The sequence below is a fragment of the Trachurus trachurus genome, assembly GCF_905171665.1.
Source record: "Trachurus trachurus genome assembly, chromosome: 13".
NCBI classification, from domain to species: domain Eukaryota; kingdom Metazoa; phylum Chordata; class Actinopteri; order Carangiformes; family Carangidae; genus Trachurus; species Trachurus trachurus.
In genome coordinates this window covers 40,157,529-40,181,905 of record NC_139892.1, presented here as the reverse complement: position 1 = coordinate 40,181,905, position 24,377 = coordinate 40,157,529, and the positions used below count along the sequence as shown (strand labels likewise).

At 42.9% G+C, this 24,377-nt stretch overlaps 1 protein-coding gene across 1 annotated transcript in view; it reads right to left on the bottom strand.

The window, feature by feature from the left end:
• Positions 1–24,161, bottom strand: part of LOC310995917 (protein NLRC3-like) — a 29,406-nt gene extending 5,245 nt beyond the window's left edge. Inside the window, exons 1-7 of the mRNA XM_083985129.1 lie at positions 24,096–24,161; positions 11,002–11,121; positions 9,629–9,707; positions 9,240–9,468; positions 7,284–9,087; positions 7,001–7,174; positions 6,736–6,909 (exon numbers count right to left, since the gene is read on the bottom strand). Coding sequence (XP_083841255.1) covers positions 6,736–6,909; positions 7,001–7,174; positions 7,284–9,087; positions 9,240–9,468; positions 9,629–9,707; positions 11,002–11,072 — 2,531 coding nt within the window. The 5' untranslated portion in view covers positions 11,073–11,121; positions 24,096–24,161. The remainder of the gene's footprint in view (positions 1–6,735; positions 6,910–7,000; positions 7,175–7,283; positions 9,088–9,239; positions 9,469–9,628; positions 9,708–11,001; positions 11,122–24,095) is intronic.
• Positions 24,162–24,377: the final 216 nt, after the last annotated feature.

Genomic DNA, 24,377 nt, shown 5'->3' with positions numbered 1-24,377 from the left:
TATTTTTAAATGAGTATCCTATAAATCGAGCAAAGGAACGTATTTTTAAATTCATAATATAATTTACAACCGGAACAGTCACAAGAAAAGGTAAAGCAATTACGTGACTTGTGTTGGACTTGATGCATGGTGTCCACTTCAGTGGACACATGGTTAATTGTAATTAACTACTTATTTGAAATACATTTTTCAAAAATAAAATAATAATTATATTACGTTTATCCTATTAAATACATTTCTGAATGAACTTAGATGTTACTGTATATCATCATATTTTTTTTAATATCTAGGGTTCTTCTGGAAAAGACGGTTTGACAGGATATGCCAGGAGCCGCCAACCTATGTGGCTGTCTGGCGGCCATCTTGGATCCAGATAAAATTTACTTGCAGTTACAACGACTGACCACTGAATTAACCTCAATGGAGTGGTGCCGCAGAGAGCCCTCTATGGGCTGATGGGCAATTCAACCATAGAAACCTTTGCATTTAGGATGGAATGACTTGTAAACAGCCGTCCACTGTAGTGACCACTATGCACCAGAGGCAGAGGTGGGTAGAGTAGCCAACAATTTTACTCAAGTAAGAGTATAGTTACTTTAGAATAATGTAACTCAAGTAAAAGTAAAAAGTAGCCATTCAAACATTTACTTGAGTAAGAGTAGAAACTACTTGGTGAAAAAGCTACTCAAGTACTGAGTAACTGCTGAGTAACCTCTGATTTGTTAGTTTAATGATCAGCGCGTAAATGTAGGCCTAATCAAATACACAAAAATATAATAGCAATAAAAAAAATCAGATATTGCCAAAGAACAACATTTAACAACTAAGACAATAGCCTAAATTAATTTTTTTACAAAGTAGCCTAACATAAATTAAGACAAATTGTATAGACAATAACTTACATAGGCCTATCTATGATCTATGAACTGTCTGAGACTAATGCCAGAAACCCAGGTATTTAAACCCAGAGTGGGTGGTCCTATGATTGGTTTCTAGTGAAACCAAAGTCACATGACCACACCCCCGAGACTCGAGTCACATGACCACACCCCCGAAACTGGAGGGGTGGTCATGTGACTAGATTAGATTAGATTGCCTTCATTGTAATTGAAAAAAAAAGAATTCAATGAAATTCACGTTGCTTCTCCGCTGTGATACCACACAACACACACAAGACAGAATAAATACACCTAAACATAAAACCTATAAAAACATCATGAGATATAAGTATAAAAGCATATGGAAACATTAGGCTAGTCCACAAAAAAAAGGATATCGCATGTTGCCGGCTGGAGATTGCACAATCCATTGTTGCCTATCTGTTCTTTAGGCTGCTATTCAGTTCTTTAATGGCACAAGAATAAAAACTGTTCTGGAGTCTTGATGTGCGACTCTTCAGGAGTCACATGTCTCCAGGTGTGTATGGGGTTTAAACTTCCTGGGGAGGAAGAAGAATAAGATAACCTGGATGACTGAGAACCTTCACCAAAGACGGTGTATATTGAATATCTTTGCCTTCACTGACATTATCCATGACATACCAGGGCTGACGTCATCCTAATCATTTAGTAGCCACAGTTTCTCAAATTTGAGGCGGAGTGGCCGTCCTGTTTACCGCAGAGATTTTGTGTGCGGTCATGTGACTGCCTGGCTCTGTCTGATTGGTTAAACGAAGGCAAACGTCGCGAGTGGCTACATCTGATTGGTGAAACGCAGTCATGTGACAGAGGCTCGGACGTATCTCCATTAAAAAATAAACAATTTGCACATTGGATCGATAAGAAAAAGTAGCGAGTTGACCGGAATGAAGCTCAATGTAACGGAGTAAAAGTACCGCTTCTTCTGAAGAAATATACTCAAGTAAAAGTAACAAGTATGCTGCATTGAAACTACTCTTAGAAGTACAATTTATCCAAAAAGTTACTCAAGTAAATGTAGCGCGTTACTACCCACCTCTGACCAGAGGGTTATTATCATCATTAGATGGAGCCTTGACGTGTGTGCGTAACCGATCCCTAAAACGTCTCTCTCTCCAAATATTTCTAATCGTTTGTCATAAATGACGTGTTTCAAAGGCATCAGCGTATTTTCAACATCAGAAAGAGTAATACCATTTAAAATTGTAATTTCCAACAGTGACAAACAACATTTCTGTACGTTCCAACATTTACACAAGCGCTACACACAGTCGGGAGCAGGTGTAGATTTTGTGAGTAGCTACGAAAATATCAGCACTACTAAAAGATGAATGCGGAAATCCACGTAAATTTCCACTGTTCACGTTTCATGAATAAGACCCAGTGTGTTTAGTGAGAAACACTGAGTGTGAACACAACTTGTGTTTGTCTGAAGAAAACTCCACAGGAAGCTGAAGAATGAGGCTGTGAGCAGGTTTCCACAGGAGCCACAGCAGCAGTGAGTGGATGAAGGAGCTCTAATAGAAACCATCTGATCACAGTGACAGGACGGATCAGGATGTCATGATCAATGACTCTGTTCTTCTCTGCTCTTCACACAGATCAGCTGCAACACACTGACTCACTGTGATCAGTCACATCATGTGGAATAAAGCAGCCGTCCTCAGGACCAGTCCTGAGCTCCATCAAACCTGTCCACACATTTTGACTGGACTTGAAGTCAGAGTCCAGAGGAAGCAGAGAAACTGTAGAGCAGAGAGAACCAGGCTCAGCTCAGAGCACATGGACTCAGACAGGAAGTGAAGCTCCAGCTGCTGGAGACTTTCATTAAGGAGCCACTTTGTGGCTTCATCTGATCTGGAGTCAGACGTGTTGGAGCAGCACACACAGTCTGAAAACAGCTGTTTGACCACACACACATTCAGCCACAAACACTGATTATTACACTGTTCACTACACTCACTTTCTTCTGATTGACAGCTCCAGGCCTCTGGACAGTGAGGACATCTGGATGTCACACTGTGATTGACTGTCTCCTCAACACAACAACACATCTCATCAGGACAAGATCAGGATCTCAGAGAGACTGAGCTGATTATTGATCGTCAATATCTGACCAGACAGAGACCTGATGGTGCCGCCTGGTTTCTGTCTCTCCTTGGTTGGAGACGCTGGGAGACGAATGTCTCTGAGCAGTGGACATGGTTTGATTCTTGTTGCTGTTGTGACCGGGTGAGTCATCTCCCTCCTGGTCACTGCATGGCGCTGTGTCAGCCTGGCGCAGGTTAATGGGGGGACGGCACTGTTAGGTGATTAAAACAGCTGTGTTGGTCGACATTTTCCCTCTCTGCTTCTGCTGTGCGGTGCGTCCGGTGAGCTGTCCTCCCGTCGTATCATTAAGGTAGGAATTCTGCATATTTGCTGGTTTGTGTTTGCTGTTATTGGGCCTGACGCCAGGTTCACACCGGACGCGGAAGCGCCGTGAAGCGGAGCGGCCGCGGAAATCGCGCGCAAGCCGCGTCCCTCCAGTTCACACCAGACGCTGATTTCTCCGCGGCGGTCGCAAGCGCCTCTGCCCCTCAGCTGTTGTTTACTCACATTCAGAGCTGTTTTTTTACGTCATGGATAAGTAAATAACCTCATATAATTATAATGCTGTGTGCTGTGGGTCACACAACTTCCAAGATTAAATTCATGTCGTCCTTCACTTGACAACAACTCGTCTCTGCCTCCCTCTCTCGCTCTTTCCCTGTTTGTTTGTGTGTTTTGACCCCCCCTCCCCCCTGCGGCCAGCCCACTCCGTGTCTCCCTTTCGTGTGTGTTTTCATCTCTCTTGCTCTCTGTTGAGAGTTTATAAATAAGATCGCATTTGTCAATCGCTGTATTTTATTTTGAAAAGTGTTTTATTTTGAAAATTGACCGGATTCTCTCATTGTTTCATGTGTGACTTCCTGCCAAGATTGACGCGATTGCTCGCGGCTCGCGCACAAAATAGAACAGACGCCGAAACGATAACTGCACGGCGCGAGCAATCGCGGCGCTTCGCGGTGCGTCGCGTCTGGTCTGAACTACAGAACCTGTTAACTTGGGCGCCGAAGGGAAGCGGTCTCCATTCCGCGGCTATTCGCGGCGCTTCGGCGTCCGGTGTGAACCCGGCGTGAGGCCTCATCCTTTCGCTCCGTTGCAGTGTTGGAGCAACGGCGAGCTGGTGGAGCGACGCTGTGTGTGTGATTGGGACAGGTGTGTTTGGTCGCTGTTCTCCCTCTCTGCCTCTGCTGTGCGGCGCGTTCGGTGAGCGGGCTGGCGTGCATGCCCGAGTCTCCCCGTCATATCACTAAGGTAAGCATGCCGTGTTAGTTATTGTTTGGTGTTTTACTTTTATTGGCCCTGGGGCTTCATCCTCCCGCTCCGTTGCAGTGCTCGGAGCGGCGGTGAGCCGGAGGGAGCGAGCGGTTCTGGTGGGCGCGTGTTGGGTGCAGTAGAGCTCAGAGGTAGGCTGTTCTAATTGTCTGCTGTTGCAGTTTTACATCATTGCGCTAGTTGTGACACTGTCTCTCTCTTGCTTTACAGCGGGGCGCTGTAACCAGCGGCCCCCACTCTCCTAGTTCTGCACACTATCCTGCGTCCTGGTGTGTTCCGGTCATCGGCCACCATGATGTTTGCTGCTGTTTTGTTTGGCTCGATTACATGGTTTTGATTAAATGATTGTTGTTGCCGACGATAGTGACCTCGGAGACATTTAACAATTTATTTCTTTTCTTTCTTGTTTCCCTTTTCTTTTGTGGGGGGGCGGGTTTGATAATTGTTTAATTGTTCTCCTCTAATTTGTGTTTGAATATTTTAAGAAGACTTCATTATGTTGGTTTTGTATTATAAATAATATCTAATTGTTCTTGGTGTGTGTGTGAGGAGGTCAGCTAGACTGCGGCCATCTTAATTTTTCCCTCTCTCCCTGTGGACAGGTGCTGTAGTCCAGCGCGGCGGCCCAATCCCTGGTGGTGGCTTCTTCACTTCTCCATTGCGTGTGTATGCAGTGTCACGGGTGATATTATTTTTCTTGGTTTGTTTGTCCTTCCCCCTGGTTTGGTTTAAGGTCGCCGTGCCTGGCCCAGCCCTGTCCATTCCCCTTTCTTTGGCCCAGTCTTTTGTGAATGTGAAATATTTTGGCAACTATTGAAGTTTTATAGAAACAATATTGTGACAATAAATTATTATTCTTTTTATACCTGAACTCTCCCCTGTGGTGATTCGAGCCTGCGTGACCTTTTTCATTTTTATAAAAAACAGTAACTATTTCCTGGGGCGAAACTCCCCAGGTGGCGTTGTTGGCAACCACTCACCACTACTCACCACTCCACCTCGCCACACTGTGTTGTTGTTAGTGTGTCCACACTCAACAGGTGTCTACAGTCTCTGGGACTGTTCAGGTCAAACACTCTGTTGGTTCAGGAGCAGTTCAACCAGCTGCAGCTCAAATGTTTCCTGATACACTCTGAAATAAAGTCTGATCCAAACAACTGGAGAGACTCAGAGCACAGCTGCCAACAGCTGCTTTCATCACTGACATCTCTTCTCCTGAATATGACACAGTGAGTCATGATGAGACACTGAAGTCATCATGAGGAGAAACTCCTGATCCCACTAGTTCATCACTGTGACTGATGAAAGCTGCACAGCTCATGTTTGAAACACTCTGAGATTTTGGCTGCAGTATAGATGCTTATCAGTCATGTGACGTTCTTGTTGTGAGCGCCATCTTGGGTACCAACTGGGGACCAAGGCACAACTATGATCATTAGACTGTCCGGGCTTTGGTGAAGGATGTCTTAGTCTTTATTTCTCCATAACCACAGACTAACTCTACATTATTCCGCTTATTACATTATGAGTGAAATTATTCATTTCAGATGTAATGTTGATCAAAATACGACTTGTATCGATTTAAACATTGCATTATTTAGCGAATCTGCAAGTCCAGCACTTCTCTACTGGTTTCCTCACCCTCCTTGGTCGTGTGTATTTGTTTTTAATCAAGCCTTTAATAATCAATCAGTGGGTCGATGGATTGTCATATACATGTTACAATGTGTGTATTTGTAGTCATATCTGTCATAAACAAGAGATTACGGTCAAAGACGTAAGGACTTTGTTACGGTTTACGGGACACGTTTGTGTCGCGGACTCGCGGTGCCACAGACGCTCTGACAGAGACGAGAGGAGAGCTGTGTTTTCAGCCACGATGTGGTTACAAGTCATTTATCTACATCACAATTAGTCCGAAGCTGTTTAATGACGGTAAAAATTAAACATAAGGTAAATATCCTGCATAGTTTCTCTTTTCTGTGCTGTGCTGATCAGAGCGGCGTCACTAGCAACGGTCTGTTATACAGAAATAACAGACTGTAAAAGTCAAAATCAGGATGTAAATAAATAGCAATAAATTATCGGAATGTGACATTCAAAAGAGCCGTGTAATTAAAAAAAAGGTTTATCCACTCTTTTTGTGAGATTTGATGTCCCCTGATGCACCCAAGATGGCTCTGTGACCGCCTGCGACCGCTGTGTGACGTCACGTGATATCTATCTATAAACTGTGTTGGGACGAGTCAGACTGACAGAGGACGTCAGTGGAGTGGGCAGAGCTTCACTGTGGCCTACACCACCTCTGGATATGGTCTGAGTGATGGGGTATGATGTCATCAATGCATGGATCACCTGAGACAGATGTTAATACCAGGTGTGAACGGGGCCATAGAAAATGTTCCAGCTCCTCCTCATCTATCAGACAGTGTGTGTGGCTGCAGCAGCCTCTCCATACCTGAGAGAGTCCAGTCTCCAGTCTGGATTCTCCCGTCCAGCAGACAGCAGCTTCACTCCTGAGGCTCCTGGATGGTTGTAGCTCAGGTCCAGCTCTCTCAGATGGGAGGGGTTGGAGCTCAGAGCTGAGGCCAGAGAAGCACAGCCTTCCTCTGTGACCAGACATCCTGACAGACTGAACACACACAACAACACACAGGAACCCTCTGTCAACACCTGCTGCAGTGTTCAAGTGGCATCAGATAAACAGCTGGATGGATCCTCACCTGAGAGTCTCCAGTCTACAGTGTGGACTCTCCAGTCCACCAGACAGCAGCTTCACTCCTGAGTCCTGCAGGTTGTTGTTACTCAGGTCCAGGTGTCTCAGACTAGAGGACTGGGAGCTGAGGACTGAGGACAGAGCTTCACAGCTTCTCTCTGAGAGGTTACAGCCGCTCAGTCTGAAGAGATGATCATGAGGAATTAAAGATGAAAGGAGTTTATTATCTGACCTGTTGCAAAAACAATTTTTATATAATCATGAATAAATCCAACTATCTCTACACTTACAGAACTTTGTTGGAGGCTTTGACCACAGGCAGCAGCCTCAGAAGAACCTCCTCTGAAGCAGAGTATTTCTTCAGGTCAAACTCGTCCAGATCTTCTTCTGATGACAGTAAGATGAAGACCAGAGCCGACCATTGAGCAGGAGACAGTTCATCTGTGGAGAGACTTCCTGATCTCAGGGACCGTTGGATGTCCTCCACTAGAGAACGGTCATTCAGTTCATTCAGACAGTGGAACAGGTTGATGCTTTTCTCTGCAGAGTGAGTCTCTTCAATCTTCTTCTTGATGTACTGGACTGTTTCCCGATTGGACCGTGAGTCACTTCCTGTCAGTGTCATCAGACCTCGTAGGAGATTCTGATTGGTCTCCAGTGAAAGACCCAGGAGGAAGCGGAGGAACAAGTCCAGGTGTCCATTTGGACTCTGTAAGGCCTCGTCCACAGCGCTCTGGTAGAAGTTTGTCTCTGCAGATTTGACTCCTGTTGTTTCAGTCTTCTTGGAGGTTGTTTGTTGTTGTGACATCAGGTTGAGTTTAGAGTTGGTGAAGGTCAGATGGACATGAAGAGCAGCCAGAAACTCCTGAACACTCAGATGGACGAAGCAGAACACCTTGTCCTGGTACAGGCCTCTCTCCTCTTTAAATATCTGTGTGAACACTCCTGAGTACACTGAGGCTGCTCTGATATCGATGCCACACTCTGTCAGGTCTGATTCATAGAAGATCAGGTTTCCTTTCTGCAGCTGCTCAAAAGCCAGTTTTCCCAGAGACTCAATCATCTTCCTGCTCTCTGGACTCCAGTGTGGATCTGTCTCAGCTCCTCCATCATACTTGACCTTCTTCAGTTTTAGATGAACCACCAGGAAGTGGATGTACATCTCAGTCAGGGTCTTGGGCAGCTCTCCTCCCTCTCTAGTCTTCAACAGCTCCTCCAGAACTGTAGCAGTGATCCAGCAGAAGACTGGGATGTGGCACATGATGTGGAGGCTTCGTGAGGTCTTGATGTGGGAGATGATCTTTCTGGCCTGCTGCTCATCTCTGAACCTCTTCCTGAAGTACTCCTCCTTCTGTGGGTCAGTGAACCCTCTGACCTCTGTCACCATGTCAACACACTGAGGAGGGATCTGATTGGCTGCTGCAGGTCGTGTGGTTATCCAGAGGCGAGCAGAGGGAAGCAGGTTCCCCCTGATGAGGTTGGTCAGCAGCATGTTGACTGAGGTGGACTCTGTCACATCAGTCAGGATCTCAGTGTTGTGGAAGTCCAGAGGAAGTCGACACTCGTCCAGACCGTCAAAGATGAAGACGACCTGGAACTGATCAAACCTGCAGATTCCTGCTTCTTTGGTTTCAGAGAAGAAGTGATGAACAAGTTCCACCAAGCTGAACTTTGTCTCTGTCAGCACATTCAGCTCTCTGAAGGTGAAGGGAAATGTGAAGTGTATGTCCTGGTTGGTTTTGTCTTCAGCCCAGTCCAGAGTGAACTTCTGTGTTAAGACTGTTTTCCCAATGCCAGCCACTCCCTTTGTCATCACTCTTCTGATTGGTCGGTCTCTTCCAGGTGGGGCTTTAAAGATGTCTTCTTGTCTGATGGTTGTTTCTGGTCTGTCTGGTTTCCTGGACGCTGTTTCAATGTGTCTGACCTCATGTTCATTATTGACCCCTCCAGCCCCTCCCTCTGTTATGTAGAGCTCTGTGTAGATCTGGTTCAGAAGGGTTGGGTTTCCTGCTTGAGAGATCCCCTCAAACACACACTGGAACTTCTTCTTCAGGACAGATTTGAGTTTACGTCCACAAACCGGACCAGGAGTTCCTGAATAAACAAAAACAGTAAAATTCATAATGAAAATATAACATTTTAATTCCTCTAAATAGCGACTATATGAACATGTTTCCCTCCATGTGTTGACGTCAGTGAACGTCTCATTTGTCCATCATGTTGAATCTTTAGAGAAATCCTCTTACTGCTCTGCAAATGCTCAGCCAGCTCCTCCTGCTTCATCCTCCTCAGGAAGTTCACTGTGATCTTCACTAATGCCTCTCTGCTGCTCCTCCTCTGCTCTTCATCCTCACCATCCAACACCTCCTCATCCTCTCTCTGACTCCCTGAGCATTCTGGGTAATCTGGACTCAGAGCCTTGTGGATCTTCTTCAGCTCGTTCTTGACAAAAGTGACCATGTTCTCCTCCAGCAGCTGGAACAGAAACTCTGTGAGTAACAGCATCAAACTAAAACCATGGAGCCAAACATCAGATCCATGTTGGACAGACTGACAATCCACTGGTGTCAAAGTGCAGCATGGAGATGATGGTGAACACAACAGATGTAACAGCAGCTGTTGGACATGTCCTCACCATAAATATGTAGTCCAGGTGTGTTTGATGCTGCTGGGCAGACTGAGCACTGGGAACCTCTGAGCTCTCCTGGTCCACTCTGTGGAGGAATCAGTGTCAAGTCAACATCAGGACAGAGAGATAATACAAGATGGACTTTATATGTCCCCTGAGGACGTTCACAACAGACAGAGACACTTTGGTTTCAGACCTGGTCCAACAACACGTCGTACAAACTGGTTCTTTTCTACAATAACCTGAGTCTGACTGTCAGTTACAGCTTACATCTGATCAGCTGATCCACATCCTCCTTTAAAGAAAATGAGAACGTCCTTTGAGTCGTTGCTCTTTAAAGACAGACAGCTGGGTTCAGGAGAGTCTGGTCTCTGCTGCTGGATCCTGAAACAACAACACAACTCATGTTTAACAGTTTTAGGTTTTCAAAAGAATTCTCTGCAAAGTTATTTTAAGGGTTACAAATGTGAATGAGTTCCTTTTCCTACATTTTGTAACAATGGGCCTCATTCACCAATATCTCTTTAAGTTCATTCATCTTCTATACAGCTCATCCTCACTAGGGTGGAGGGTGAGCTGGAGCCTTTCTCAGCTGACTTTGGGCAGGAGGCGGGGTTCACCCTGGACAAGTCACCAGTCTATCACAGGGCCAACATATACAGACACACATTCACACCTATGGGTTGTTTAGAGTCACCAGTTCACCTGCATGTCTTTGGTCTGTGGGAGGAAGCTGGAGAGAACCCACACATGCACGGGGAGAACATGCAAACTCTACGTCAGATTCATGAACGTGTTGTTGAATCAAGACTGCCAGAGAAGGTGAGTTGAGAAAGAAAGTTAAAATGCCCAAACAACAATCTAAAGGGAGCGTCGGACTCAAGACATAAAAAGAACTTTAGTGCTGAAGTGGAGCGACTGCTGCAGGAAGTGAACAAAAAGCAGCTGTTATATTTAGTAGCGTCAGCAGTGGATGCAATAACAGAAACAAAGATGCATGGGATGCTGTCAGTCATTCACTGAACGTGTGTCTGAGTTATAACTCAGTTTTTAATGAGAATCATTGAAATGTGACTCCACAGGAAGAACGTTCAACAGAAACTCAAAAGCTTTGAAATTTAATTTTGTCTCTTACATCTGATCAGCTGATCCACATCCTCCTTTAAAGTCAGCGCCTAAGCCCTTTGACATGTTGCTCTTTAAAGACAGACAGCTGGGTTCAGGAGAGTCTGGTCTCTGCTGCTGGATCCTGAAACAACAACACAACTGATAAATGTGCATGTTGGAGAAAAACTGATGAAAAATATCTTCAACCTTTTAATAAACACAACAACTGACTTTTAGAGAGAAAAGTCTTTCTGACGGTTTTAAACTCTGACCTTTGACCTGTGGTCTGGCTCTTGGTTTTAGAGGGAGGGGCTCCCTCCTCTCTGTCCTCACACTGATCCATGCTGCTGAGCTCACATCCACATCAGCTCACACACACTTTGTAGCTTCACCTGCAGAGGAAACACACATCATTCATCTGCACAGCAGCTCACATGTCCATCATGTCTCCAGCTGCTCCTCCACTGATTGGCTCTTCTTCTCTGCTTCATATCAGTGTCAGCTGAATGCAGTCACACAGCAGTGAGGAAGAGGAAGCTGCCATCAGCTGCTGTACTTCTACTATCAGTCCACTAGATGGCGTCATGAAGCTGCAGCCCAGCAACATGATCCATGGACCACTGTTTCCATCCACTGACACACACAAGGACTGAGATCCACTGAGTTGATGTGACACAGTCTCTGTGTGGACAGCGTCCCTGTAGAAAACCACTGGATCCAACAAGCTACACAGTAAATTTGCCAGTGTCAAATATGCAGTGTCAAAGTATTTTAATTCTTTCAGAGTTATTCCAACAATGGACAGAGTAAAATTGAACAAGAAAACCTCCAGTGTTGGTGAAAATAACTGGAGTACACAAAGCGTTTACACTGTCAGTGTCACATATTGAGTGAGAGTTAATTTTACACCTATGAGAGTAAAATAACCTTCCAGTGTAAAAAAAAAATTGACTCTGAAAAGCCCCGCGCACCAACCTCCCCGGTCAAACCGAGAACGTTGACTCTGGCACCGCCATCTTCCTCGCATCGCAAGACTGTGGTAAGTTTTTACAAATAACGTTAAACTATTAGTTGTTGTTTTTTTATTCAAGCAGATGCTGTGTGTAAGAATAAATGTACGTTGCTGTTTACCGTATCTGTCCGTATGTGTCTTCAAATATCGCATTTCAAATGGCTAACGTGATATCGGGTCGACAGCTAGCTTAAATGTAGCAGCCACATTGACCACGTAACTTAACGCCAAACTGAAAATGAACGGGACGAGGTGACGTTAATGTCAGCGAGGACGGGCTGTTTTGTTTGGTTATGCGTCATGCTTGGACATTTATTCCAGTAAGACAGCCGACACTGCAGTGCCTTGAGTCGGACTCGGTGTCTGTGTGGTTACCGTGGCAACGCTGCGGGGTGGGTGGGTGGGTGGGTGGGTAATTAGTTACGGTGCAGTCGGTGCTCCGGTTGTGTTTACATAACATGGTCGCACTCGCTGCCGCTAAAATTTCACACGCCGATCAATGTAAGTGATTTTTATAATGTTTTACTTGAGGGTGAGAGCACGTCACTAAGTTACAGGATGTCTGTCGTCAACTGTGGGGGCTGGAGAGGTGTTGGTGCATGCTGAGTGTGTGTGCGTGTGTGTGTGTGTGTGCAGGCACGTGCACACATAGGGCCCAAAGGGTGCTTGAGCCCCTGCCCTTTTTGCCCCGTATTAAAAAGTGCCCTTTTTAAAAAAAAAATTTTTTTCAATAAATGCATTCCTGTTGTGCATGAGGATGTAAACAACCGCGCTGTAAAAATGCCACGGTTATCTACCGTACGCATTTCCTTGTAATATACACAGTACTGTGTATGTACGTTGGTGTGTGTGTGTGTGTGTGTCCGCTGCTGCTCCGCTCGGTCCCTCGGTCCCCCGCGGTGCGCGCTCCCTCACATGCACGTCCAGAGAGAGAGAGAGAGAGAGAGGTAGAAGCTGCTGCCTCATCGATAACTCTGTGTGCGCCGCACGTAGATGAGACGTGACAGTGGAGCGACTTGTGTCGAATCTTGTGAGTTATAAATCCACCAACATAACTTCCTTGTCGGTTCTGACAAGTCGCCGTCCACTTATTCAACGAGCTTAATATGAGTCATATATCAGAAAAGCCTCATTTGTGTTTGTTTAGCTAACTGCTTGTTAAGAGTTAAGCCCCACCCCGTCCTCTGTCTAACATCACCTGAATGTAGTGAACAACAACAACAACAGGAGGAATCACTCACTCAGCTTGATTTCACTGACTATGTGAATTTGTTTCCAGATATTGAGTTACTGGTAATTGTGAATTGCTGTTGTAAATATTGCTGCTGTTCTGAAATATGCACAGTAGCAGTCACAGTAATTCTTGGTGTTGTGTGTGTAGCCTGTAGGCTTAGCCTACTTCTATTTTGCACTTGCACTAACATGATTTTTTTTTCTGCAATGTTAATGTGCACCCAATACCATATTAGCCTTAGCCTACCAGTTCAGAAGTCATGACTCTGTTTCGGGAAGTTGGGAAATTGGTCCAGCGTGTTGACTGCAGTCCTGAAGGCGTGCAGGCTTTCTCTACCGACTAAATAGTGACTGTAATTTATTTTAATTTATTTATTTTGATATTAAGGCCTGACAAATTGTACATACTGCCCTTTTCTGATGTTGAGCCCCTGCCCCTCTATAGTCATGTGCACGTCCCTGTGTGTGTGTGTGTGTGTGTGTGTGTGTGTGTGTGTGTGTGTGTGTGTGTGTGTGTGTGTGTGTGTGTGTGTGTGTGTGTGTGTGTGTGTGTGTGTGTGTGTGTGTGTGTTGGACTTTGAAATATTTTTATAAGTCATTTTTAATATGCATATTTTCTTTCCTTTTTTCTTTCAGATTGTTTTGTAATGTACCGTGGTCCTCTGGTAAGTAATAACTTGATATTTGAATTGTGTCTGTGATTTTTAAGCTGAAATAGGCCATTTCAGTTTGCCTATTTACCTATTGTGCCAGCAGGGTCTTTTACTGCTGTGTTGTGGATCATAATGTTGATTTCAGTTTGCTGTCTTTGCAGGTGCCATCATGCTGATCAAAACCATAATCTACAGTACACAGAAATATGTCAAGATAAATGAGCCAAGCTTTGAGGAATTCTGAAATTCTGGTAAGCCACAGTCAGTATGACACTGTCAGTTACACACCATTTGTTAAAATTATAGAAAGTGAGAGTGCTGGGGCTCTTTTAAATTGAAAATAAATGTTCTGTCTATTTTTCTGAAAGCTTCCCTGTGGGCATGTTTAGGGGTTAGCAATTAGGGTCTGAAGTTTGTGGTTGCTTTAGTTGAGTTGTATAGTTGACCATTGATTCAATGCCAGCATCAGTGCATTAATAGCATGTTCGCACCTCAGACCATGCTACTAATGCACTGATTCTTTATTTTGGAGAATGGCCTTGGTTAATAATTTTTATTAATAATTTTGTGTGGATTGAAATATTGTTGTTTTTTGTTGTTTTTTTGGTTATAGCTTTCTTGAAGTTCTCAGTTCCATCAGTCAGTGAAGGTGTGAAGGTTTTTGATGAAACAGGAACTGAAGTGGATGCAGAAGTCTTCTCCTTCATAGTGCAGCAGCCCAACACCGGCATACTTACCATCAAATTGACGGTAATTAATTGCTCTTTATTGATTCTATTTATTTCACCATAGTCCATGGAATGTAGTGATAAATTGCACTTTTTTATTGGTAATAAAACAAATTGGTAATATTTTCTGCTCTCTCTCTCTCTCTCTCTCTCTCTCTCTCTACACTTAGGTTTCAAGGAAACTTCAACCAGCAGTTCCCACAAAACAACTTCCAGTGCATTGTCTGCTGGTAGGAGGGATGACACAGTCATCCTTGACTTCGTATCCTGCAACTCAGATGACGCAATCATACTGGAGAGTGACAGCCCATCCAGAAAGCGACAGAGGGCAGATGAAGAGACCGAACATCTTGTGTTCAAGGTTTGTGTTATTGCTTATGAAAGTGCTGTGTGCAAAACTGTTATACTGCAAACATTTTTTTTGATTATTACATAGATTATTTCTTATAAACAAAAGCCGCTACCTTTGCGATTAACAATAAGAGACTGTTTTTAATCTGTGATTTTCAACCTTTAACTTTGACCTATTCTTTATCCTAAGGGTGGACAAGGACATGCTGATGCCACCAAATGCACCACTCCATTCAACGCATCTTCTTGCTGTTGGGATGAAGAGGAGCACCATCCATGAGTTCTTCATTATTCTGGATAAACAGGTCGTACTGTGCAAGTTGAACATTTGACGAACTCTTTAAGACACACTTTGTATTTGGTACCATGTACAACCAGATGCTCCAGGCTGCTGCACTAGTTTATTTGTCACTTTCCTCTCAAAGTTCTTGCATCTGTGTGATTTTCCCATGTCAGTCATGGGCCTGATTTGTTTGCCACTATCATTTTTTGAGAACCAACTAACTTGTGAGGCGTATACGGTTGATTCATGGTTTATATGCAGATATTAATCACTTTGCCTAAAATGTGCTCAGGCAGGATATTGTCCTGTTCTCAGGTACTGGTTCGTTGTTTCCTGATGATGGCAAAGTTTGTTCTAGGTTGAAAGTTGCTGAAATTAATCTGTGTAGCTTTTTAAATGCACTTTAAACACATTTTCATGAGAAATGTCAAGATTATGCAATTTAACATGTACCAAGAGATTTTCTTGATCATTCAAACTGAAAATATAATTTTATAACAGAGACTTTGATAAGACATGAGAATTTACATGCTGTTTTATGTTTTCATTTAATGCTGATATTTTAATTTGAATAAATATTGGTATTGAGGTATGGATATAATTGTGTTCTCGTTTTTCCCCCTGCAAACATTTTAAGTTTTGTGTAACACTGGTAGGAGTTAGTTAAAAATCAACACTCTTTGGAGTTTATGTAGTGTTAAGTAGGTTTAACACTGGAAAATTATTATTAACACTTAACTCTTCAGTGTTGAATGTGAATAACACTATTCGTGTTACTTCTTACATAGTGTAAAACTTGATTAACACTTCTCAGTGTAGTGTAGTGTAAAATATTAACTCTTACCAGAGTAAAATTAACTCTGGAAATTTAACTCTAGGTTCATTGTACATTTAACACTCTGTAGATAGGGACCATATGTTCACTGAGGTAGTGTTAAAATTAACTCTTTAAGTGTTATATTGGCACTGGTGATCAGGGCCGGCCCGTGGCATAGGCCGTATAGGCAAATGCTAAGGGCGCCGTCCATCCAGGGGGCGCCAGCGCCACAAATGGGAAAAAAAAAAAAGTGTAACTTTCACTATTTTTATATCTAGTTGGTACTATTATTTCTTAATACAAAAAATAATCCCACGTTAATTTAAATGCAAAGCAATACCTATTAAAAAGTAATAATATAATATGTTACAACATTACTAAATCGCCCCCCCCCCCCCCCTCTCTCTCTCCCCCACATGCCCATTGGTACTGCCCTCCGCTCTCCCCGCAGTCACACACACAGCAGATACCTGTCTGCAGTGGGAATGCTTTCAAGCCGTTTTCTTGTTAGAAACGCCACATTTTTAATTAGATGTGTGGATACTTGGTTGCATTAATCCTCAAAGCAGCCGCGGCGCTACTATTGGGCCCGGGTGGGCCTGGGCCCACCCATTTTAGGCTGGGCCCACCCGTAGGCGTCATTTACGCTGGGGACGCTGGGGACATGTCCCCACCACTTTTTGTCAAGAACAATTTTGTCCCCACCACAAAATTAACTTAACATTATCCTAATGGAGAATGACGTTGATAAACTATGACAAAATAGGCAGCTGAAACAATGTGCACGGCTCAGAGCTTCTGCCGGAGTCAACTCGCAACAATGTAACTTCGATTAACAGCCCGGAGCGGGCGCGGTGCGCGCATCCTCGCAGGCGCTTGGTCGCACAGGGAGCTGCTTCTCCTGCTCTCCTCGCCGGTAAAACATCGACCACTCGTCTGTACTCGGTTATCCACACACACAGGTCTGTCCCTAGCTCTGTACGTATGGATGTGTGTGTGTGTGCGTATAATAGACGGACGGCAACAACTTCATTAATAATCATTTTATTTTGAAAATTGACCGGATTCTCTCGCCTTTTCTGTGCCTGACTTCCTGTCTGGTACGATCCGTCTATCCAGCTTGACAACGGCGCTCACGGCTCGCGTGAAAAATAGAACTGAAGCGCGGCTTCTTTCCACAGCGCCAGATGTGCGACCAGGCAGACCGGTTAACATGTGCGCCAATCTGAAACTGCCTCCGCTCCAGGGCGGTGCGCTTCGGTTCCGCGGACAGTGCGGCCGGGCCTCTTTCTGTCATTCTGCTTTAGACAAAGAGGAGTTTTTAAGCTGCACTGTGGAGAGTCGATTGAACCGGACAACACCCGATATGCTTAATGTTTGGGTGCAAAGTCACTGTTAACAAAATCAACACAATCTGTCCCTTCAAAATAAAGTTTGTAACGTGTCTGTGTGGAGCAGCTGCTGACAGTGACAGTTCCTCATCACTAAACCTGAGCCACCATCAGATCCTCTCTCGCTCACGTCGTGACGACGGGACAAAGTCTTTTGGACATAGCCTCTATTGTAGGCTATATTCTGTGTTTTTCCTCTCGTTAACCGTCTCATTTCAGTTTTTGCCGGTTGGCAATCATCTGGTGTGCACCCGCTGTTTCTCTCGCGCTGGATGCGCATATAAATGTTATAAAAAAAATAAAAAGGAAAAAACACAGATGCGCAAATTGAAATGACCTACTGTAGTGTAGACTATTCAATGACCACAGCTGATCACCAGCTTGTCTGCCACACCTGTCAAGTTTCTGAACACAACTAAGGGCTTCTTTTTTTTTCCTTTTTTTTTTTTTTTGCGGAGAATGAATAAAAAAAAATAATGCTCGTCAGTCCGACACAAAACACACACAGCCAGTGTCACAACAACTGACAGCCATAAAAAGCTGTTTTAATTCTGGATTTAGCGCTGTTACCACATCACAGTTTAATATTTGTGCTGTCTTCAGCGCCGCAGAAAAGCGCTGAAACGGAGATGATGATGACGCTGATTTTTTTTTTTTAAATCTTATTTTAACTGGCCCATCCAGTTTTCTGAAGGCCCACCCACAATCAAAATCCTGGCGCCGCTACTGCCTCAAAGTCGGCGCAAATGCCGGCTCGTTTGCGCGACCGTCTCGATATGTTTTTGTTCGGTCATTTTACGCCGCCCTTGACGACCTGTCAATCAAAAGAACAGCTGTGAAGCGCTTCGAACCCGCAGAATCGATAGGAGAGAGAGAGAGAAGCAGTGAGGAGGATGAAGGTGCTTCAGAGGCTGAAAGTTTTGACTCATTTGATGAGGAAGATATAATACAGGCTATTAGATAAAAAGAAGAGAGTTGAGACTTCAGCCTGCTCAGACAGCAGGGCCACAGCTCCAGCTCTGTACACAGACCACTGAGCTCTCAAGCCATTTTTTACCTCTCAAACAGCACCACAGTGACAACACATGGAGGGTACATTATATAGGTTAAATATTGTAAATGTTGTGTTTTTTCTCTGTTTAGTTGATATTTGGTTTGGAGAAAAAAAGCTAATTTCTCATTTAGGGCTACACACATCTCATGAAGTTTGAAATGTAATGTTAAGTCAATATTTAGCTTCTTTATTTTACATTTGAGACATTTGGTGAAAATAGAATGACAGATAACATTTATGCTCAAAAAGCAATTTAACAAAATTTCATTTTAACTTGTTTTCCACACATCTATTAGCTTTTATTCATACAGTATATTCCACTGCTTTTGTGAAGCTAAGACTTTCGTATACCCATTTCAAGCATCACAACAGGTTATTCTCATGACTGTAGACTCATTTTTTTCATGTCTTCACCCAGGATTTACTTAATGAAATTTTACTGATTGTTGTGCAAGTTGTGTATCTCGGGGTCAGAGGGGACATACAGATACACTGCTACGTTATCATTATAATCATTATTGATCATTGTTGGGGGGGGGGCGCCTGGGAGTAATCTCGCCTAGGGCACCAAAATGGCTAGAGCCGGGCCTGCTGGTGATTTAACAAGCTACAGCTGATTATTACACACACAACAACTGGGCCAAGACTTATTTCACCTCACAGCTCCACTATCACAACATTCAGTCATTTCACTCACACTGGAAATTCAAAGAGAGAAAAACACTCTCCAGCTGCCACTGACACTTATTTTCATCTATTTTTTTTAGTATTTAATTGTAGGGGAGACTAGGGATGGTTGTAACATTTTTGTCATTTCTGCCTGAATCTTGGAGCTCTTTTAAACCAGTGCATTCAAAATGTGAGACTGAGTAGTTATATGTGTCTGATATTAAATGGCTGTTAACTGTTAACTCTACAACACAAACAGAAAAGGCATGGTTGAGTCTCAAACACAAGGAGTGAGATGTGTGTCCGTGTCCTATGATTGTGCTTATGCTTATGCTTGTGCTTGTGGATCACAGTATACTGCTGGACAGGTTGGAAACCTGGGCAGGACTCAGTGGGACAGTCCTAAAATGGTTCAGGTCCTACTTAGAGGAACGGAGTTATTTTGTGACCATTGGTAGTTATCAATCCGATCGAGTGGCTATGACATGTGGAGTTCCTCAGGGGTCAGTCCTTGGACCCCTTCTGTTTAACCTGTATATGCTGCCTTTGGGTCAAATTCTACAGAACTCTAATGTCAACTATCATAGTTATGCAGATGACACACAGATATATCTTGCACTGTCTCCAGATGACTGCAGTCCAATAGAGTCATTATGTCACTGTTTAGAGCAAGTCAAAAATTGGATGAGCCAACATTTCCTTCAGTTAAATCAAGAAAAAACTGAGGTCATTGTTTTTGGAAATAAAGAGAAGAGGGTTGCTGTCAGTAAACACCTTGAGTCACTGTCTTTAGAAACTAAAGACCAAGTCAAGTCAAACAAAAAGGTTTAGGCGTCATACACATGAATGTTCGTAGTCTGGTACCAAAACTGGATTACATCAATGTCTGGGCTAAACAAACAAATGCTGATGTCTTTGTATTTTCAGAAACGTGGCTGTCTCATATTGTTGATGATAAGGATATTGCAATTGATGGTTATAATGTTTTTAGGGCTGACAGGCAGGGTCCCACAAAAGGGGGTGGGATTTCTATTTATGTAAAAAAGTCTTTATGTGTCTCTGTTGTCAAATCTATATCTAGGCCTCATTGTTTTGAATACTTATCACTGAATGTCTGTCTGGGAAATGCAGCAAATAGTGAAAAAATAATTCTTATCGGGGCCTACCGTCCGCCTTCTGCAAAGTCTGGTGCCATTGAAAACATATTTAAGTTATTATCCAATCATGAAAAGTCTGAAATATTGTTATTAGGTGATCTAAATCTAAATTTCTTAACAGATGTGTCCAGTGGTCTAAAAAATCTTTGTAATGAATTAAATCTGGTGCAGTTAATTACTGCCCCAACAAGGCCTGACACTAATAATCCTGGACATGGTTCTCTACTGGACCTCATCTTATCCAATAGACCTCATAAAATAAAATCCAGTGGTGTTCTCCCACTTGATTTCAGTGACCACTGTCCCATTGCCTGCATTAGGGATACTAGACAGCAGAAATCTCAAACTCGTATCGTTGTCAAAAGAAACTTTAGAAATTTTGTGGATCATGCCTTTTTGTACGACTTGTATAATAGTGATATTTCATACTCTGTTTCTATCTCTGATCCACATATTGCGTTAAATCACTTTATTGAAACCTTTAATTCTGTTGCTGATAAGCATGCTCCCTTCAAGCAACTTAGAATAAAAGATAGGAGTAATCCCTGGTTCACTCCGGAAATGGCAGAAAAACTTAGAGCTAGGGATATTTCATGGAGCAAAGCACGTGCCTCTGGTTCACAATCTGACTGGCAGAATTTTCGTTGTCTGCGTAATCATTGTCTTGCCATGATTCGCAAGGCAAAATCATCTTATTACCTGTCCTCCCTTTCTGAATGTAGAGGAAATCCAGCTAAATTTTGGAGAACTGTTAAGACATTATCTCACTGCAACACTTCAACACTGCCAAACTATGTGACCAGGGCCTCTACAAAAATTCCTGATAAACAAAAACAGTGTGATGCCTTCAATGAACATTTTATTGCTGTGGGTAACCTTTTTGCTGAGTCAAGTTCATTACCTTATGACCCAGCTTGTGATGGTCCTGCTATTGGATGTAGCTCTGGGCCCTGTAGGTTCTCGTTTAGACTTTTCTCTGATCTGGAAGTATTTGATGCTCTGTGTAAGATAGATCCAAAGAAATCTACTGGAGCCGATCAGTTGGACCCACAACTCTTAAAACTGGCTGCTCCTATTATTACTGTTACGCTGACGCACATTTTTAATTTGACTGTGATCACTGAGAGTATTCCAACTGTATGGAAGACTGCCTTGGTATCTCCCTTACACAAAGGTGGTCCTGCAGATGATTTAAATAATTATCGGCCAATTTCTAAACTGCCTTGCCTGGCTAAAGTATTAGAGCGACTAGTTAATAATCAATTAAAAATATTTTTGTCTACTTTTAACATTTTAAATCCCTGTCAGTCTGGTTATAGATCTGCTCACAGTACTCTCTCAGCAACAGTCAAAGTTACTAACGACATTGTCAAGGCTTTAGATAACAAGCTGGTCTGTGCTACTCTTTTTATTGACCTTTCAAAGGCCTTTGACACAGTAGACCACTCGTTACTTTTAAATCGCCTGGAAACTATTGGTTTTGATAAAAAAACTGGTAATTGGTTTAATAATTATTTAAATGACAGATTTCAGGCAGTATTGGCTGATGGCTATCAATCAGATTTTGTGCGTGTAACTAAAGGGGTTCCTCAAGGATCCATTTTAGGCCCTATCTTATTCACCCTTTACATCAACAATTTAGGCATCGGCATGGCTAATAGTTCTATTCACCTGTATGCTGATGACACAATTCTTTACTCTGTTGCTCCAACTGCTGATTTAGCTCTTAAAGGACTACAGTCTGATTTTAGTACTATAGAGCAAGCTCTAATTAATCTTAAATTAACACTAAACCCAAAAAAGACAAAATACATGATATTCACCAGATTGCACTCTTCCTTGCCATCACATGGTGGTATCTCAACAGCTGGCGGGACTCAAATTGAGAGAGTGTCAAGTTACAAATATCTGGGCATTTGGTTGGATGACAAACTGTCTTTTAAAACTCATATCTCTGATCTTACCAAAAAACTTAAGGGAAAATTATCATTCTTTTATCGTAATAGATCTTGTCTGTCAATGGAATGTAGAAAAGAACTTGTTCAGGCCATTTTCTTATCTGCACTTGATTATGGTGATGTCATTTACATGCATGCTGCTCTCTCTACATTGAAACCCCTGGATGCACTTTATCACTCCTCTCTTCGTTTTATTACTGGAGATGGGTTCCGAACCCATCACTGTGTTCTTTATAATAAGGTTGGCTGGCCATCCTTAAGTGTAAGGAGGGAACAACATTGCATGGTCTTTATTTACAAAGCCTTACTTGAAATTTTACCTGTTTATCTTACTAGCTTAATCTCACTTAGAGTCTGTAACTTACACACTCGTTCACAGGACACCTTGGTTTTACAAATTCCAAGTATCAGGACAGAATTGGGGAAGACTGCCTTTCAGTTTTATGCACCCCAAAAGTGGAATAATCTACAAAACTGTCTGAAACTGGATCATCTTATTTCCTTAGATAGTTTTAAAAACGTATTATCGAATGTTTTTCAACCTGTATGTAATTGTGAATCATGACCTTGTATACTGTATAAATTGTGTTTTTGTAATCAGGGCGTCATTGAAAAAGAGAGCTCGCTCTCAATTGACCTTCCCTGAATAAATAAAGGAGAAATGAAAAAATGAAAAAGTCCGAAACCTCGGCGTGCTGATAGACTCAGATCTGACCTTCAACAGCCATATCAAATCAGTCACCAAATCAGCCTTTTATCAACTGAAGAACATATCCAGAATTAAGGGTTTTATGTCCCAAACTGATCAGGAGAAGCTGATTCATGCTTTTATCTCCAGTAGACTAGACTACTGTAACGGTCTTCTGACTGGTCTCCCAGCTCAAACAGCTGCAGCTCATTCAGAACGCTGCAGCTCGAGTTTTAACCAGAACAAAGAGATCAGATCACATCACCCCGGTTCTTAAGACCTTACATTGGCTCCCAGTCAGCTACAGAATAGATTTTAAAGTTCTGCTACTGGTCTACAAATCACTAACTGGTTTAGGTCCAGAATATATGAATGACATGTTAGTAGAGTATAAACCCAGTAGAGCTCTGAGATCTACTGACTCAGGTCAGATAGTGGAGCTCAGAGTTCAGACTAGACATGGTGAAGCAGCATTTAGCTGTTATGCTGCTCACAACTGGAACAAACTACCAGCAGAACTGAAATCAGCCCCAACTGTCAGCACTTTTAAATCCAGGTTAAAAACATTTCTCTTTTCACGTGCTTATAGCTGAGAACTTAAAACTTTATCTATTTTCGTTTATTTTACTTTTATTTGCTCTTGCTTTTAACTCTGTTTTTAGTGTTTGTTTTTATTCTGTCTTCTTTTTTAATGTTTCTTTTATTTTACTTTTATTTGCTCTTGCTTTTAACTCTGTTTTTAGTGTTTTGCTTGTTTTTATTCTGTCTTATGCTTCTTCTTTTTTTTAATGTTTTGTCTTTATGTAAAGCACATTGAGTTGCCTTGGTATGAAATGCGCTATATAAATAAAGATGCCTTGCCTTGCCTTGCCTTGTTACTGTCAGCCATAGTCTGATCCTAACTTAAACCTTATAACCCCATCTTTGTCATTGTCTATCGAGACCTAGGCTACTGAAATTCAAAGAATCATAAATACAATTCAAGTTTGTGTCGCAGTTGGTTGTAACATTCTTGATTGTTGTTGAGAGTGTTGTTACAACTAACCCCAGACTGTAAGTGTTTACCCATGTAACATCCATCCCCGGTCTCCCCTACTCAGTCACTTTGAAGAATCTGAGGCTGAACACGGTTCCAACACTGTCAGTCACCAATAAAGCCTCAGGACAACCCCGATAGCAACATGAGCTGATCAGTGTTGAACAGCCTCACAAACATGGAGGACACGGTTCTGTCGGTTCAGACTTGACAGTTACAGCTCTGACTCAGCTACAGTAACATTATAATAACACAACAACAACACAACAACAAGTTGAACTCTGGTAATGACAGACATTGACAAGGAAAACATTAAAAAACTGTTCCTTACTATACCTTCACACGAGGAAATAAACTGCGACACAACCGCTGGGTCAAAGTTAAATTTAACTTCAAGTGGTGGCGGGGGGGGGGGGGGGGGGGGGGGGGGGGGGGGGGTGTTATTCCTGTAACATGAGCCCAGATTGGTGTTATTCCTGCAGACGGATTCTGGATACAGTGTTCCCCCTCTGACTCCCAGTGGCAACAAACTATCCCCTGTGGCCCATGAAGCATTTATTCTATAGATGCAGCCTTAAAAGAAAAAAGCGGCTCTTGTTAACAAAAAACTTTTTAGCA